The sequence below is a fragment of the Mustela putorius genome, unplaced genomic scaffold, assembly GCF_011764305.1.
Source record: "Mustela putorius furo isolate JIRA1106 unplaced genomic scaffold, ASM1176430v1.1 tig00003901_pilon_pilon_pilon, whole genome shotgun sequence".
Lineage (NCBI taxonomy): Eukaryota > Metazoa > Chordata > Mammalia > Carnivora > Mustelidae > Mustela > Mustela putorius.
In genome coordinates, this window is record NW_025422049.1 from 18,163,782 (window position 1) to 18,181,463 (window position 17,682).

Consider the following 17,682-nt stretch of genomic DNA (forward strand, 5'->3'; position numbering starts at 1 on the left):
AAAGAAGCAGGCTCCGAAATATCTCCGAGTCTGGGTTGGACTGGCGGCTGTGGAGTTTGTGACACACTAGGTGACACTCCTGGAGTCACTTCCTTTCAACTCTGAAGAGTCTGCCTGCCTTCGGGTCCGATCGGCAGCCTTCGCCCCCCACGTAGCCCCCAGGCTCGCCTTGCAGAGCCCAGCCCCGTGCAGCGCGCCCGCAGCCGGCAGCCGCCCAACCCGCCCAGCCCCGCCAGAGCTCCGCAGCCGCCCGAGCCATGAATGCCGAAATGTATCAGACCCCCATGGAGGTGGCGGTCTATCAGCTGCACAATTTCAACATCTCCTTCTTCTCTTCCCTGCTTGGAGGGGATGTGGTTTCCGTTAAGCTGGATAACAGGTAAACCACTGGCCACGGCTCCCCCGGAGCCGAGGCGCCGGCGGGGGCTGGGCTGCGAGCGGGATCTCCTAGCGAGCCGTGCGCCGCCGATCCCCGTTCCCTGCGGTGCAGCATCCTGGGAAGGGGCGGGGGTAGGGGACGCAAGGGGGGGTCACTGCCGCGCTGGGAGCCGCTGTCGGAGCGTCCCTGCGGCCGCTGCGCCTTGAGAAGAAGCTGCCGCAGCCCAGGGCAGAGGCAGCGGCAGGCAAAGGGGCGGCGGGGCCGGGCTGGGCAGGGGGCTGGCCGCGCCCCTTGCGCTGCCAGGGAGCAGGCCGGAAGCTTCCGAGCCGAGAAGGAATTCCTAGCTAGCTTCGGGGTGCGGTAGGTCCGCCTGGGACCATTCTGGGCCGGCGCCGGGATGGGCCGCCAGCGGGGATTGGGGGGGCCTCCCTGCGCCGCGCGCCCCCATTGTTTGCCTGTCGCTCCGGCCGGCCCAGCAGGCCCCGTTGGCCCGTGCGCTCCGGGACCCGCGCGCGGCTCCATGCGGAGCTCTGGGCGGCTGCGGCGGGGAGCCAGCCCGGTTGGAGAGGTGCCGCTTCCCCCGGGGTCCTGGGGGACAAAGTACACGGGACTCCGGGCCAGGGAGGCGGGAGAGAGGAAGAACCGGGGCAGTTGGAGGACTTTGGTCACAGCTGCCAGGTGCTCAGAGTGGAACCAAGTGGGTAACGCGGTCGCTTTGCTTTTTGTCTCGGCAGTGCCTCTGGAGCCAGCGTGGTGGCCATAGACAACAAGATCGAGCAGGCCATGGTGAGTGGCATCCCTGCGTCATCCCCATCCCCGGACCTAGCTGCTGCTTATGTAACTTGGGGCAGGACTGGGGGGGGCGGTGCAAAAGCCGTTTGCCAAGAGCCTGAGGAAGGCAACAGCCTGCTTCCCCTCTCCTTGGAGGCCCTAGGTAGCCCCGTCAGAGAGCCACCTTTTTAGGGCATTTGCAGTCTGCCCTTGGTGGACTGTTTCCTCTCTTCCTCCTGGTGTTTGCTGCAGGCTCCCGCTCCCCCCAGGCGGGCACAGGGCAGGGAGCTGAGACACTTGCATTTTGTCTGCAGCCCGCATTTGGCGTGGGCCAGAGCTCATTGGATGCAAGCGCACTGCAGTGCCTCTGCAGAGCGGGGCTGGGGTCAGGAGTCAGGAGGAAACAGGAAGCAAAGCACCCCACCCCTTCTCCCTCTCCTCACCAGGTAGAGGTCAGACTCCACCGAGCAGCCTACAGGGCTGCAGGGGCTTGGGGCATCCAGCCCTTAGTAACTGCTTCTCCAGGGACACAGCTCCCTGCCCCTGGCACGGTCCTCAAATCCAGAGCAGATGTGCCCGTCCTGGCACCTTCCCCCGGGGCCAGCATCCTGTTGCACCCGACTGCACTGCAGGTGCCACCCCAGCTCTGTGTGCTGGGTCACCCCGAAGAGGCAGTTCGGCTCTCCTGGGAAGAGGTGCACAGCGGACAGACGATGCAGTGGCCCGCAGGTCCGCCCTGCGTAATGTACTGGCGACAGGACCTTAGGTGGCAGTGGGGCTAGAGCCGACCACCAGCAGCCAGCCTACAGAGGCCTCCTCTAAGAGGCCAGCTTTGGAAGTCCCTAGAAACTTGCAGAAGGGGATCCTGTGCAGCTCAAAGCTGGGCTTCCAGCTCAGGCATGGCTCAGTTGTGCAGTTCTCCTGGGGGCGGCCGAAGCGCTTCAGGGGACCAGCATGCTGAGGGGAGGCTGGGGTGCAGTGGCCCAGGGGACACCCAGATGGCCAGGTGATGGTGCCACAGAGGGCCTGTGACGGCTAGTGGACGGTTTTGTTGTGATTCCCTCCCCATGGCAGGATCTGGTGAAGAATCATCTGATGTACGCAGTCAGAGAGGAGGTGGAGATCCTGAAGGAGCAGATCCGAGAGCTGGTGGAGAAGAACTCCCAGCTGGAGCGTGAGAACACCCTCTTGAAGACCCTGGCGAGCCCAGAGCAGCTGGAGAAGTTCCAGTCTCGTCTGAGCCCCGAGGAGCCAGTTCCCGACACCCCGCAGGCGCCTGAGGCCCCCGGTGGTTCTGCGGTGTAAGTGGCTCTGTCCTTAGGGTGGGCAGAGCCACTAAACTTGTTCTACCTAGTTCTTTCCAGTTTGTTTTTGGTTCCCCAAGCGTCATCTCACGTGGAGAACTTTACACCTAGCATAGCTGGTGCCAAGAGATGTCCTGAGGACATGGCCACCTGGGTCCACTCCAGTGACAGACCCCTGACAAAGAGCAGGTCTCTGGAGGCTGAGTTGCATGGGGCCTCGTCACCCCCCGCCAGTGAGCCTCTCCTGCCACCGTGCCCTGGGGGCTCCCAGGGCCTGGGCAACTTAGCTGCAACTGGCAAAGGAGAAATGTAGTGTGAGATGTGACGCCAGTTTACTCCAGAAAGCATAAGGGGTCTGTTTTTGTTGTTGTTGCTTTTTGTTTTTCATTTCCATGGACATCTTCAGCAGCTTCACCTGACAACGACTGTTCCTATGAAGAAGCCACTTGTGTTTTGAGCAGAGGCAACCTCTCTCTTCTCCCCTGCCTGGCCAGGGCAGGGCCACAGATAGGAGAGATTGAGCCAAGTCAGCCTTCTGTTGGTTAATATGGTCTAATGCATGGCTTTGTGCACAGCCCAGTGTGGGATTACGGCTTTGGGATGACCGCTTACAAAGTTCTGTTTGGTTAGTGTTGGCATAGTTTTTCTATATAGCCATACATGCGTATATAAACCCATAGGGCTAGATCTCTATCTTAGTGTAGCGATGTATACGTACACACACACACTTGTGTGCTGAAGGGCCTAACCGGCTTTGGGGTATCAATTGGTCCCTTATCCCTTCAGGCTAATCCTTTGACTGTGTTCATTTATTTACCAAGTTGGTCCGGTTTGTCCTTTATGTTACGTAAGACTACAGAGTAGAGGTGGGGAGGGGGCCGGCCTCTGAATGCGGCCACAGATGCCTCGCCGCTTCAGCCCTCGCCCCATCTGTCCCCGGAAGACACAGGAGGGGACAGCCTTTGCCCTATCTGTCCCCTGAAGACGCGGGAGGTCCCCTCTCGAAAGCCAAACCCACCATCCACTGGTGCTGACTACACAGAATGGGGTTGAGAGAAGACCAGCCAGGGCCTTCGCATTGTCATGAGAAAACTTTTATTCTTTAACGTTTGTGGAAAACTCTAGAGTGAACTGAAGGATTGGCTTGCTAGCGTCCCCTTGGGGACAAGGCATGGACCAGGGGATGGTTTTGACCCAACTGGTGCCTGGGTGATGTGCTCAGGGAGCTTGTGTCGAGGGAGGGGGGTTCTGCGGCAGTGAACACTTTCCACTTTCCGACACCTTATCCTGATGTTACGTCTCCAGGATTTGGATTTTGATTTTTCAAATGTAGCTTGAAATTTCAATAAACTTTGCTCTTTTTTTTTTTTCTAAAAATAAACCTGGCATCCGAGTATAAATAGAGTGAGTGGCCGGGGGCGCTGTTTGTCTGACTCCCTGAACATGAGTGAGCACCCCCTAAGTGGCAGACCAGCCCTGTTGCCTCATCCGGCCTGTCAAAATACCCACACTGTATGGGTGAGGAGACTGAGGCTCGGCCTGTGTAAGTGACTTGCCCAGAGTCACATGGCTGTCAGGCAAATTGGGACTCTACCCCACATCTGTCCCTGTGTCCTGCTCCTGCTTTCGTAAGACCACTTTGGAGTGAGTGGCGAGGTGGCCCCATGACACATAACATCAGCTTGGGGGGCCGATTTGGGAGGAAGGAGATCCCAAGGAGGCCCAGAAGAAAAGGGCACGGTGTCCATGTGAGGGGACCAAATAGATACGCGTGGGCCTCTTCCCTCTTCTGAAGACGTCATGGTCACTTTGTGTATCCTCCTTAATACCTCTACATGACACCCTTGACTTTTGCCAAGGAGCTAAGAGGACCCACGTGAGAAAAGGACACAGAATGTATGCAGTGCCCAAACCGAATCCCCTTCCCCCCAGGAAAGATGCCCTGGACCCCTGCTGGTGTACTTGTCCCAGCTGGGAGTTGGCTTACAAACCCCACCAGTTAGCTGTGTGCGCATGGCCGGGTCTAAGGACGAGGACGATCCTGACTCCCACTTCCTTCCTCTGGCTCCCTGTGGGGTCCGTTCTCACCCATCACCCTTTCCCTGGCCTCAAGTCTCTGGCCCCGGAGTCTTGCCGTTTCTCACCATACCCTCACCTAGAGCCACCCCAGACCCTGCGCTGTGTACTGAGCCCTGCCACGCTCCCTGGGGAATGACCCTCTTCCGTCTCAGCCTCCTGTAGCATCTGTGCCTGTCCCTTTGCCGCTTGAAATGGAGCAGAACTCCTGGATTTTCAAACCTCAAGGACCAAGAGGTCTCAGCCCCCTCCCCTGTGCCAATGGGTGCCCAGATACGTTCAAAATACCATGCATCCTCCTCTGGAGAAGTCAGACGTGGTGGCCTATTCTTTGCCAGGCACCAGAACTCTCCAGAACGTGACAAACCCCAGCTTGCTGACCTCTCAAACCCAGTGGCCCCACCTGCTCCTAATCTCTCTATTCCTGATGCCAAGGTCGTTGTCCAGGGCAGCTGATTTGACCAAGGAATGAGCATTTCACAGCTGCACACACCAGCTTTGGACCGGGCAGCCGCCCTGACCCACACAGGGTTCTCCCCAGTTCCCGAGCCCCTCCCCCTTTCACGAAGTGCCAAGGGACTTTTTGACTCTCCAGTTCATCTGGAAACTTCCCACACCCACTTTGCAGCCAAACAAGAACCCACAGTTGCAAAAAAAAAAAAAAAAAAAGGAAAGAAGAAAAGAAAAAAACAAAAAACAAACCCAGAAGATGGCTCAGCAAACCCATGGCCCTCTCTGGTCATCCCGCCCTTCCCTAAGAGAAAGGGGAAAAAACTGGCCTGCAGTCTCACAGTGGGAAAGAGAGAACGGCTTTGTTTCCTAGGCAACCGAGACTAAACAGAGACAAACACTACAGCTTCTGAGGCCACAGCAGTTGCTCGACTAGATAAGAGGAACTTTGTGGCTGTTAAGTCACCTCCAGGAGCAGCGCCGTGTTGTTGTTCCACAGAAGACCAAGGAGGGGTGGGGAACGGCAAAAAGAACACGCTGCTCCTGGAAGGACCTTCACGGGCTTTGGGGTTCTGGGCTCAGCTGGTCCAGCTGGACCCAGAACAAGGAAAAGAACCAGAGGAACAGCAGTGCTAACGCTCCCCTGCCTGGGCATGCCTCCTCTTCCAGAACCTTCCTATCTCTTATCTCATCTGATCCCCACGCCCGCGGCCCTCCCCACGCCAGTCAGTGCCCCTCCTCGTGAATGCGGAACATTCTGTTTCTTGACCTTGGAAAAAGAGGCAGTTAAAATTTACGTTCATTTGACAGACGGGGAAACTGAGAGCCAGAGCTTAGTGCTCCTCCCACCATGGGGCAGTGGTTCCCAGCCTCCATGACAGCAAGGGACCCTAGGAAAACGTCAAACATGTGCTCAGACTTCCCCCAACCCAACAGTAGTTGAACTTTGAGTGTTCAGTGGGAGCGGGGAGGGGAACACATACTAACAGTGACTGAATTCAGTGGCGCTTTTAAAGGAATTCATTGAATTTGCCCACAAAAGCAGAGAGGTGGATCTGAAAAGTAGAACAGAAATGTGGGCGGTAGATTATTTACAGACAAGGACTACTGGGGAATAAGGTGCAAAGTTCTCGGGCTGGGAACTACCACAGAGAGAGGCTTTCCTGGTTGGGCTCCAAGAAGGAACCCAGGGGAGCAAGCAGATCAGGAAGCTGGGCGGTTGGAACTGCAGTAGAGGGAGGAGTATTCTAGAAAGATCATAGGAAAGAACGCCCACAGCCCGCTGTCCCTTTAGGCTATTTTGAAATGGCCCTAACATCATCGTCCATATTCTGGAAAAATCTCTTGCTTTCAAATCTCACCCCCTCTCCTCCTAGGCAGTTAGAAATTAATGAACATAATTAGAGCTTTGTAGACAGCCCCGTTCCTCAGGTTGTCTCATGCAGAGAAGCACACTGGAACCCAAATGCTTAATAGTTAACCACCTCTGCTAGATCAGGCGAGGCTTGACAGAGAACTCCTTCAGGTAGCTATTCTGAGCAGAAGTGGTTTCCAGGGAGAAGCTGGCTGGAAGGGGCCATAATCCCAATAATTAGTAATAATAGCAAACACTTCCATGGCCTGCGCTTTGGGCCAGACACCATTCTAAGCCTTTTTACGTGTTTTGCCCCTTTGAGTCCTTTCCACAGACCTGTGAGAACGTACCAATAAAATCCCCCCACCTTGCAGATGGGAAAATGAAAACACTAAGGCAGGAAAAGGGGAAGCGACTTGCCTGACGACCTCATGGAGCCAGTGGTGGCAGAGCCAGGATCGGTGAGGAGGGGAGAGAGATACCTTGAGAAAGGGGCCAGAGAATCCCCACAATGTTCAGAATTCCTTCTGTGTAAGCAGAAGTGTTTCGGGGATGGGTAGAAAGGAGACCACCTCAAACTAGCGCAGGGGCTGACGTGAGGTTAAACGTGACCATCAGGCCTCCGTGGAGGGATGCGAGCAGACGGGAAGGGTAAGAGGGAAGATGGCAGGCCGGCTTGGCTGGCTCCCAGCCCAAGGAATTGAGCTAGGATCTACTAGGTCTGAGGGAGCCATGGTAGGCTTCTAAACAGAGCAGTGATGTGATGCCAAAGATATTTGCAGAAGATGGGTGCTGGCAGCTGGAGATGCTGGAGCGGAGAAAGGCTAGCCGAAGGCAGGCCAGCTGTTGCTGTAATCCAGGTGTGAGGTGATGAGGGCCAGCCTGGGGCAGGGACAGGGGTCCTGGAAAGGAGACAAAGGGACAAAACCAAGAGACACTGAAAGGGGTCGTTTCTCTAAGGGGTCTGCAATCCATACGCTTGAGGTAGGAGGGGAAGTTCCTTTAAATGCAGATTCTAGGCCCCACTCCCAGACTATAGAGGGGAGAGGGGTTCCAGCACTGATCACTCTCCCGGTGATGCTGGAGGATACGAATATCTGAAGCACGAACCGAAAAATCGGCGCGATGTTGTCACAGAGCGAGTCCAGGAGGAGAGAGGGAAGGAGCCACAAGTCAAGGGATCACTCAGGAGTCGGTTTGGTTTGGTTCTGTAGTTTTTAATCCTGGCACCACCATCCATCTCCAGAACATTTTCAGCTTCCCAGACTGGAACTCTGGACCTATTAAACACTGAGTCCCCATTCCCCCGCCCTCCCACCCCAGCCTCTGATGATCTGACAGATCTGAGTCCAGAGGACCGAGAGACTCTGGGACTCACCGAAGGAAACTGGGTGTCAGAACAGGGCTGCAGGTTTTCAGAGGGAAGATGAATGCCAGATTTGATTTGCAGCCGAGCTCAACATATTTACTTACGGAAATAGCCTAGAACCAGCTGTGGAACAGAACGCCAAGTCCAAGGCTGGACGGCCAGCCACGGGTGCAACTGCGGGTCACAGGAGCTGCAGTGGCGATGTGAGTGGACCTGAGCCCCTGGAAGTGGGCACAGAAGATGCCAAGCAGAGGCCCTGAGCCACTTCTTGGAGGCCACCCCCAGAAAGCACCCCCCCCCCCTTGAAGGAGGAGGAAGGACTAGTGTGGATGATATCAGAGAAAGAGACAGGAACCGCCCCCCCACCCGACACACGCACACAGGGAACACTGAGGTCTGTGAGAGCTCCGTTTTTATCCTTTAGTACATTTTTTTTTTGACATTTCCTCTTCAGTCCTTATCAAGGCCCCACCAACTATCAAAATAAACTAGTCCAGAAAGGTCTCCTTGGGATAGATGAGGTATTCTAAGAAGAGGAGTCAGGAGTACTGGGGTCTAGTCCTAGTCTTCAGCCAACAAGCTATGTGACCTTGGGCAACTCACTGGTGTTGCAAGACCTGTTTTCACACGTGCAGAACAAAATGATTACTCCAGATCATTTCTAAGCCCGATGCTTAGTAAGTATCCAGGCCAGGAAGGGCCAGCGTGTTAACCATGAGACTTCTACACATTCCCTCTTTGCTCTAGGCCTCAGTTTCCCTTCCAGCCCCCAGATTCTGTTCATTCTCGTATTGAATTCTGATCAGGCTGCTGAAGAAATAGCCACCTTTAAGAATCAACCCATGGCATAGCACCCCAATACCCCATGTAATTTAGTAGAGCCAGGAGTAACCTACAGCCTTGTCCCAGCCTTTCTCATTTCATGAAGTCCTTCTGATTGGCCATATTGTGACAACACACAAGCTCTGAGTCACCAAACTCAAATGGGAGAGGGTGGGTGAGTTGCACCGGAGGACATCTTTGGAGCAGCAGAGGAACAGGGTCTCCTCTGTAAGGCTTGTGCCTATTGCAGATAAGTGGAGCGGGCAGGAAGGGAAGGAAAAAGAGCTAAGTCGGAGGGGGTGGGCAAAAGGAAACAAGAACTAGAAGAGGAGGACTGTGAATAAACAAGAAGGCTGGCCCCAGCCCATTGGATCTTCCTCTGCTATTTTGTTCTTGTACCACTGAGCTTCCTGCCACCACCAACTAAGAGAGAACAGAACAAATTCTCTTCTAAAGACTGGCTCTGTGGGTCCTGAACTGTCCCAAACATCTCAGCTTGGCTGCCTACTGCCATCCAGGATCCAGTCATTTCAGGTGCAATAAGCCATGTCCTCAGCGAATTCAGTAACACCTGGGATAAGAGAGTAGAGTGATACACCATTAGAACTGGGGGGTCTGTCCCAACATCCTCACCCCTAGAGGAGACCTGGAAGCCCATAGAGAGAAACAGCCTTGTCCCAGCAATTCACACGGTCGGCAACAGGGCCAGAATGAGGCCCCTAGTGTTACAGATGGACCCTCTCACTCTGGGCCTCAGTGTCCCCATTTGTAAAATGAGAAATTGGACCAGAACAATCGTTCTTTTTTTTTTTTTTTTTTTTAGGATGTATTTATTTTATTTTAGGGAGAGAGCGTGAGCAGGAGTAGCAGAGGGAGAGGGAGAGAGAGTATCAAGCAGACTCCCTGCTGAGCTCAGAGCCCAATCTGGGGTTCGTCCCACGAGATCCCACAACTGAGAGGTTATGACCTGAGCCAAAACCAAGAGTTGGACTCATAACCCACCGAGCCACCCAGGCGCCCCATCAGAGCAATAGTTCTTAACCTTGACTGTACACTGGAGTTACCTGGCAGGAGTTTAATGCAACCTGATGTCTCAGCATCATCACCAGAATGTCGAGAAAATCAGTCTGGGATTAGAATTTGTGCAGTGGAAGTTTAAAGCTCCCCAGGTGATTCTTGGATGATCTATGAAGACCGTTTCAGTCTGGACATCTGGATCCATTCATTCAACAAGCATTGGTACCTACTGTGTGCCAGGTTCTCTGCTAGGCACAGACCAGATCAGACATGGAGCTCATTTCATGTTTCCCTATGGAGACAGCCAGTGAGGCAGGCTGCTTCATGCTTAATAAGGGCGATATTCTTCTCTCTTGTCTGACTTATACATGTGTGTCTCTCTTGACTGATTCTGATTGCAGGCAGAAGAGAAGGGGTGCTATTCACCAGCCTCCTCAAACTAAAACATTCTGTTAGGGAGGACAGGCAGTGTACAAATAATTCTACCATCCCTTCTCATTTACCTCTGCCAAGCCTCTCCATCTTGCTGTTGGAGTGCCTCTGGGCTCCGCTCTGCCCCCTCTGCACTCCCTCTCTGGTCAGGATCACCCACTCCCAAGATTTTAAGCACCATCAACACCCTAATGACTCCCAAATTTACACTTCCAGTCCTAAGCATTTCCCAGGCTCCAGCCTCCAATATCCAGCTGTCTCCTACACAGCTCCGTTTGTATGTTTCATGAGTATATCAAGATCCACCTGATCCAAATGAAAGCCTGAACTCCCATCTCTCCTAGTGCATCCTTCCTCAGTGTAAGGCACCATCGACCACACAGCTGTGCAAATCAGAACCCTAGATTCCTCCCTCTCCCTCACCTCCCCGTCCAGTCCATTGCCCATTTGGTCTGCTCGACAGTCAACAGTTGCACCCCCAAATCCTTCTATTTATTTCCAGCATCTTTGCCACCACCCGGTCTAAGCCACCCTCATCTTTCACATGGGCTCCCTGTCTCATGTGGGCGAAAGTCTCACACACTGGGCTCTCTGCTTGCCCAGTGGACCTTGTCCAATTCCACCCAACAGCCAGAGTGACTTTCTTAATGCAAAATCAGATCCTGGTGTTCTCTTGCTTGAAGCTTATCAAAGGCTTATCGTGGCACTTAGGATAAAGTCCAAATGTCCAAACTCCCTTCCATGGCCGGCAAGTGCCTACGTGATCTGGCCTCTGCTGACCTCTCCCGCCTTTTTCTGTGTCACAACCTTGCTCTGGCAAAGTTCCAGCCCCACTGAGCTTCTTTTATTCCTTAAATACCCCTTGGAACTTTTGTGCATGTGGCTCCCTCAGTCCAGAACGCTCCCGCTAGCACCGCCACCCCACTCCCGGCACTGCCAAGTTTGTTCCTGTCTTCTTTTACCCACAACCCTGTCTAAAGATATTTCCCTCGTTACTGTTTTTTTCACTGCGTTTGTCCCAGATTGTAATGACTAATCCACACTACTTTTGTGTGTTGCTTCTACCTCCCTGCCCTTGGAAGTTCCCAGAGGGCAGGACCCACACCTATTTTGCTCACCACTACAACCCCAGGATGGAACACAGTGCCTGACGCAGACTGATTAATAGATAAATCTATATGAGTTCCCGATATTGTGGCGGGTGATGATGGGTTGGGGAAGAAATTTGTGAATGGCGATGAGGAGTGGGGGAGCTTTCCCAAAGTCCTTCAAATCACCCAAGTAAATGGCCTGTTGAATATGTCAAAAATTATGAAAATGATGAACTGTTTATTCTTTCAATAATTTTGTAATTGAACCTGTCCTATGGGTCAGGCACTGGGCTAAGCACTGAGAATACTGGGGCAAATCTGAGAGATGTGATGTGGGTTCTCATGGGACTTATTGTGCAGGGAAACTGCATATAGCCCGGTGGTGTTTCCATACTTCTTGACTAAGAAAATACCCACTGTTGGGGCGCCTGGATGGCTAAGCCAGTTAAGCGACGGACGCTTGATTTCGACTCAGTTCATGATCTCAGGGTTGTGAGATGGAGCTCCCCATTGGGAGTCTGCTTGAGATTCTTTCTCTCTCTCCCTCTGCTCCTCCCCACCACTCCAAGCTCTCTAAATAAATAAATAAATAAATAAATAAATAAATAAAAGAAAATTCCTACTGTTTTCCTTTAAGGTATTCTACATGCTCACTTTTACCCATATCCATATTTTAACCCATAAAACTCCACCCCACTATCTGGAATGACTTGTCAAATTACAGTATCATTTTAGGGAGTGGGTACAGTGTTAGTTAGGATTAGCTCTGATTCCCATAACAGAAAAAAAAAAACCTAACAGTTGCTTTAAAAAGATAGAAGTTTATGTCTCCTATAAGAGAAGTCTGAAGGCAGGCAGTTCAGGGTTGACAAGTTGACTCTGTAAAGTCACCAGAGACCTAAACTGGTCCACCCTCCTTGGCATGTTGCCTCATTGCCTGTGAGGGCTGCTCAACCTCCAGCCATTGTATCCACAATCCAGACAGCCGAAAGGAGGAAGGGGAAGAAAAATCACTCCTTCCTTTTGAGGAAGCTTCTGAGAAATACTACACAATACTTCTGCTTAACATCTCCTTGGCCAAAACTTAGTCTGGTCACTCCGCCTGAGGCAGGCCTTCTTTAACTGGCTACGTTGCCATCCCCAAACAAATCTAAGTTTCTGTTTTTAGGGAAGAGAAGAACAGATGTGGGAGTAAGCTGCCAGCAGTTCCTTCCTTAGGAGTTCAGATGTATTGAGAGATGAGAAGGATGGAGAAGAAAAGAGAAGGAGGGCATAGAAAAGACATCATAGGGACACCTGGGTGGCTCAGTGGGTTGAGCCGCTGCCTTCGGCTCAGGTCATGATCCCAGCGTTCTGGGATCGAGTCCCACATCGGGCTCCTTGCTTGGCAGGGAGCCTGCTTCTCCCTCTGCCTCTGTCTGCCATTCTGTCCGCCTGTGCTCGCTCTCTCTCCCTCTCTCTCTGACAAATAAATAAATAAAATATTAAAAAAAGAAAAGAAAAGAAAAGACATCATAGAAGAGTCTGTCACTGCTGACTTCCACGAAGGGCCAGAGCTGGCTGGCAGGTATTCCCTAGGTTGGGTGGGGGTGGTTGGGAGGATCTCTGCTGCTGCAGAACCACTTTCCCAGAATTGCTCATCCAAGGGGCCTGGAGCTGACCCAAGAGTCCTCTCGCCAGAGATATTCCAGATACTGGGAGCCCAGACTAACCTCTTAAATGTCTTTATGGAGCCAATAGGGATAGCGAGCCCTAAAATGACAGCCACAGGTAAAAATCCGGGGCTCTGACATCCAAAGTCAAAATTTCAGAGACTCCCCTCTCCGATTTTGGTGGCTGCAAAAGTGACATCCACATGGAACTGTCAAATCTCGGGCCAGAAGAGGCCTTGCAAAGCCCCCAGTCCCGCCTCATCCCACCAATTGTCACTGTCCCCTGCCTTTCCACCTCACAATCAAGACAGGCTGCACTGAGATGTTAATTTGAAGGGATTCTTTTCAATGGGAATGCAGCTTTTCACAGACCTAAAAGATCTTTGTGGGTAAGAATTACCCAATTATACCCAGTTCCCCAAACCTGGGAATACAGGATCTGTTCCAACAGTCTTCAGACTTGCTGGAGAGCAGTCGCTAGACTTAGGAAGAATGAGACGGACAACTAAGTGTCACCTGAAGGACAGATTGCTGGCTGCAAGTCCCTTCTTCTCACCCCAAAGGCATCCATAACATCTCAGCAGCTTGGGCCTTGCAGAGCAGAGCATCAAGGAATGGGTTTCTCTTGGCAAAGATCTTTTAGAACTTGGGTCCTAGGGGCCCCCAATTGAATTCTTCAACAAGAGTTTTCTTAGAAGGTCCTACGGCTTCATTGTCTTCAATCTCCCCCCTCAAGTCTGTGAAATGGGAGAGCAGGGCATTGTTGCAAATTGCTGAGGGAAACTAAGACTCATAAAACATTTTTCCTGACACTGGGCAGGGCCCATTCTGGTGACAGGCCGAGCTCTGAAAGCCTGTCACCTGACCCTGCCCGACCAGTAAGCAAGAATTCCTCAAGCAGAACACAACTCCCGCCCCTCCCACAAATGCTGAACATTCTGTTTTTTGCCCTTAGGAAGAAACTGGTACATAACTGCCTTCTCTTCCCCATTACACACCCCCTTCTTTGCCAAACCGAGGAACTGGGTCACATTACCTAAGTCTGTTTGGCTTTGGAGGGCTCAGCATCAAGCCTCAAACTGTGGTCAGACACACATGTTGGAGCACAGCCCGTGTCCTCCTGGGTGACACAAAGGAAAGCTGCTGTGTTCCAAAGTTTGGCAAGTCGTTTTTCTATACACTTCTGATCATCTTAACCCATGTGACCTGTTTTCGTTTCTCTCCTAGAGAGCCCTTAAGCTCTCTCCAGAGTACCTAAAACTAGCCCAGGCAGGCACCCCATTAGGTTCCCAGAAATCCCTACCATCGAAGTTCCAAAGCAAACCCCCTTCAGTTATCCATTTGTTCCTTTAACAAACAATCAAGAATCTATTGCGTGCTGGGTTCTCTGACAAAGGTTGTTGATCTCATGGCGTCTACATTCTGTGGGGGGGTGAGGAAGCAATAAAGAAACAAACAAGAACTGGGGCACCTGGGTGGCTCACTCGGTTAAGCAGCTGACTCTTGATCTCAGCTCAGGTCTTGATCTCAGGGGCGTGAGTTCAAGCCCCACGCTGGGTGTGGAGCTGACTTAAAAGAAAAACAAGACAAACAACAACAAAAAAAAAAGAAAGAAAGAAAGAAAAAAGAAAACAAACCCAGAACAGCATCAGATAGAGAGGAAGCTGAGACTGAGAGAAAGGAAGGAACTTGCCCAAGATCACACAACCTGGGTCTTCTGGCTCTCTGTCCTTCATTTTTGCGTCGAACATGCATGGAGCGCCGAGCACCTATCCTGTGCCAGGCACTGTTCTAGGCACTGAAGATAAAAGATGAAGAAGACAGACAGGGTTCCTCAACTGATAGAGCTTATAGTAGATGTAGGGAGACAAAACAAGAATGAACACACACAGAAAAACCACAGGCAGTTCTGGTTTCCAGTCCAGTACATAAGGAGCTTAGAAGCCACCACTCCATCAAATAATAAGTAAAAAGCTTAGACCCATAAGAGAGGTGAGATCACCAGGCAAACTTCTCTCTCTACAGCTGAGGAGACAGGGAGATACAAAGAATCACAACCTAAAGGCATAAGCAAGCCCAGAGGCAGAAACCTCCTTGGGAACCCATGCTGGGGTAGGAAAACCCAGACTCTAACTGAACAATTGCTGGTGGCTCAGCGTAGACAAGCCTTAGATTTAAAATAATAATAATAATTTAAAAATCTGAGCTTCCAGTTTAGGAAACTAGAAAAAGGAGATAAAATTACATATAAAGTATACAGAAGAAAATGAGCAACAAAAAAAGAGCAGAAATTAATGAAATTGAAAACAGGAAATCACAGAGATAATCAACAAAACCAAGAGATGGTTCTTTGAAAAGATCATTAAAGGGACACCTGGGTGGCTCAGTCAGTGAAGCATCTGCCCTTGGCTCAGGTCATGATCTCAGGGTCCTGGGATCCAGCCCCACCTTGGGCTCCCTGCTCAGCTGGGAGCCTTCTTCTGCTCCCTCTGCTCCTTCCCCCACTTGTTCTCTTTTTCTCAAATAAATAAATAAAATCTTAAAAAAAAAGAGGAAAGATCATTAAAATCTCCAAGTCTCTAGCCAGGCTAAGATAAAAAGAAGACATAAATTACTAATATCAGAAATTAAGGAGGAGCCACCCCTATAGATCCCATGGACATTACAAAGATATTATCGCAATATTATGAGCAATTTTCTGACCAAAAATGGGATGACCTAGATAAATACACAAATTCCTAAAAAAGACAATCTTCCAAAATTCACACAAGCTGAAATCAACAATGTGAATAGGCCTATAGCTATTAAAGAAATTGAATCAATAATTAATAGCCTTCCAAAACCAGAAAGCACCAGGCCCAGATGGACTTACTGGTGAAACATTTATGGAAGAAATAACTGTTACGCTGAACTTCATTAAAATTAAAAACTACTGAAAAAAATTTAAAACTTCCATTCTATGAAAGACACTGTCAAGATAATGAGAAGCTAAGCCACAAATTGGGAGAAAATATTTGCAAAAGACACATCTGATAAAGGATAGTTACCTAAAATACACAAAGCACTCTTAAAACTTAATACGAAAATGAAAAAGCTGATTTTAAAATGGGCAAAAGACCTGAACAGACAACATACAGATGGCAGGTAAGCATAGGAAAAAATGGTCAACATCATATGTCATCAGGGAAACCCAAGTGGAAACAATAGGATCCTACTACACAGTTTCTAGAATAGCCAAAATTGAGGTGCGCCTGGGTGGCTCAGTCATTAAGCATCTGCCTTGGACTCAGGTCATGATCCCAGGGTCCTGGGATCAAGCCGCATGTCAGGTTCCCTGCTTCTTCCTCTCTCACTCCCCCGGCTTGTGTTCTCTCTCTCACTGTCACTCTCTCTCTCTGTCAAATAAATAAATAAAACAAAATAAAATAAGAATGGCCAAAGTTGAAAACTCTGACAACACCAAATGTTGGTGAGGATGTGAAGCTACAGGAATACTTATTCCTTGCCGGTGGGAATGTAAAATGGTACGGCTGCCTCAGAAAACAGTTCAGCAGTTTTGTATAAAACTGAACATATACTGGGCACCTGGGTGGCTCAGTGGGTTAAAGCCTCTGCCTTCGGCTCAGGTCGTGATCTCAGGGTCCATCCCTGTGTCGGGCTCTCTGCTCAGTAGGGAGCCTGCTTCCCTTCCTCTCTCTCTGCCTGCCTCTCTGCCTGCTTGTGATCTCTGTCTGTCAAATAAATAAAATCTTAAAAAAAAAATGAACATATACTTACCACACAATCTAGCAATCATGCTTCATGGTACTTCCCCAAATGAGATGAATTCTTATGTCCACGTAAAAATTTTGGACATGGATTTTTTTTTAAAGATTTTATTGATTTCACAGAAAGATCACAAGTAAGCAGGGAGGCAGGCAGAGAGTGAGGGGGAAGCAGGCTTCCCACTGAGCAGAAAGCCCCATTCGGGGCTCTATCCCAGGACCCTGAGATCATGACCTGAGCCAAAGGCAGAGGCTTAACCCACTGAGCCACCCAGGTGCCCCACACAAGGATATTTACAGCAGCTTTATTCATAATTGCCCAAACTTGGAAGCAACCAAGATGTCCTTCAGTAGATAAGTGGGTAAATAAACCACATCTATTGGTATACTCTAGTGGTCCATCTAGACAATAGGAGATGGTTCAGCTCTAAAAGGAAATGTGCTAACAAGCCACAAAAAGACACGGAGGGATCTTAGATGCATATTACTAAGTGAAAGAAGCCAATCTGAAAAGGTTACATAACTGTATGAGTCCAGTTATATGACATTCTGGAAAAGGCAAAACTATGAAGACAGTAACAAGGTCAGTGGTTGTGCTGAGGGGAGGGAGGGACGAATCGGTGGAGTCCCGAGGACTTCAAGGGTAGTGGAACTATTCTCTGTGATACTGGGATGGCGGACACGAGTAATTATATATTATTTGTCAAAACCCATAAAACGTGCAACCCAGGGGCACCTGGGTGGCTCAGCGGGTTAAGCTTCTGCCTTCGGCTCGGGTCATGATCCCAGGGTCCTGGGATCGAGCCCTGCGTCGGGCTCTCTGCTCAGCGGGGAGCCTGCTTCTTCTTCTGTCTCTGCCTGCCTCTCTGCCTACTTGTGATCTCTCTCTGTCAGATAAATAAATAAAATCTTTAAAAAAAAAAAACCGTGCAACCCAATGGACTTTGGGTGATTATGATCTGTCAACGTAGATTCATTGATCATAACAAGTGTCCCACTGGCAGAAGATGTCCCTAGGGGAGGAGGTTGGGCGTGAAGAGGGAAAGGGGATGTATGGGAACTCTTTGTACTTTCTGCTCAATTTTGTGTGAACCTAAAACTGTTCTGAAAAAGAAAGTTGATTTATACAAAAAAAAAAAAAAAAAAAAAAAGAATGTGGGTGGGGGTGGAGTAGTTCCCTTAAAGATCCTCTATTAGTTCC

At 50.5% G+C, this 17,682-nt stretch overlaps 1 protein-coding gene across 3 annotated transcripts in view; it reads left to right on the top strand.

Annotated features, from left to right (window-relative positions):
- The window catches only part of TSC22D3 (TSC22 domain family member 3), a 61,778-nt gene extending 57,943 nt beyond the window's left edge, over window positions 1–3,835 (top strand). For 2 of the 3 annotated variants that reach the window (XM_045068345.1, XM_045068344.1), the window contains 2 exons: window positions 1,114–1,165; window positions 2,225–3,835. In XM_045068345.1, the coding sequence (XP_044924280.1) occupies window positions 1,114–1,165; window positions 2,225–2,455 (283 nt within the window). In that variant the 3' untranslated portion in view covers window positions 2,456–3,835. Of the gene's footprint in view, window positions 1–13; window positions 380–1,113; window positions 1,166–2,224 lie in introns of those variants that run through there. The other variant, XM_004769015.3, reaches the window with a different exon arrangement.
- The last annotated feature ends 13,847 nt before the right edge of the window (window positions 3,836–17,682 follow it).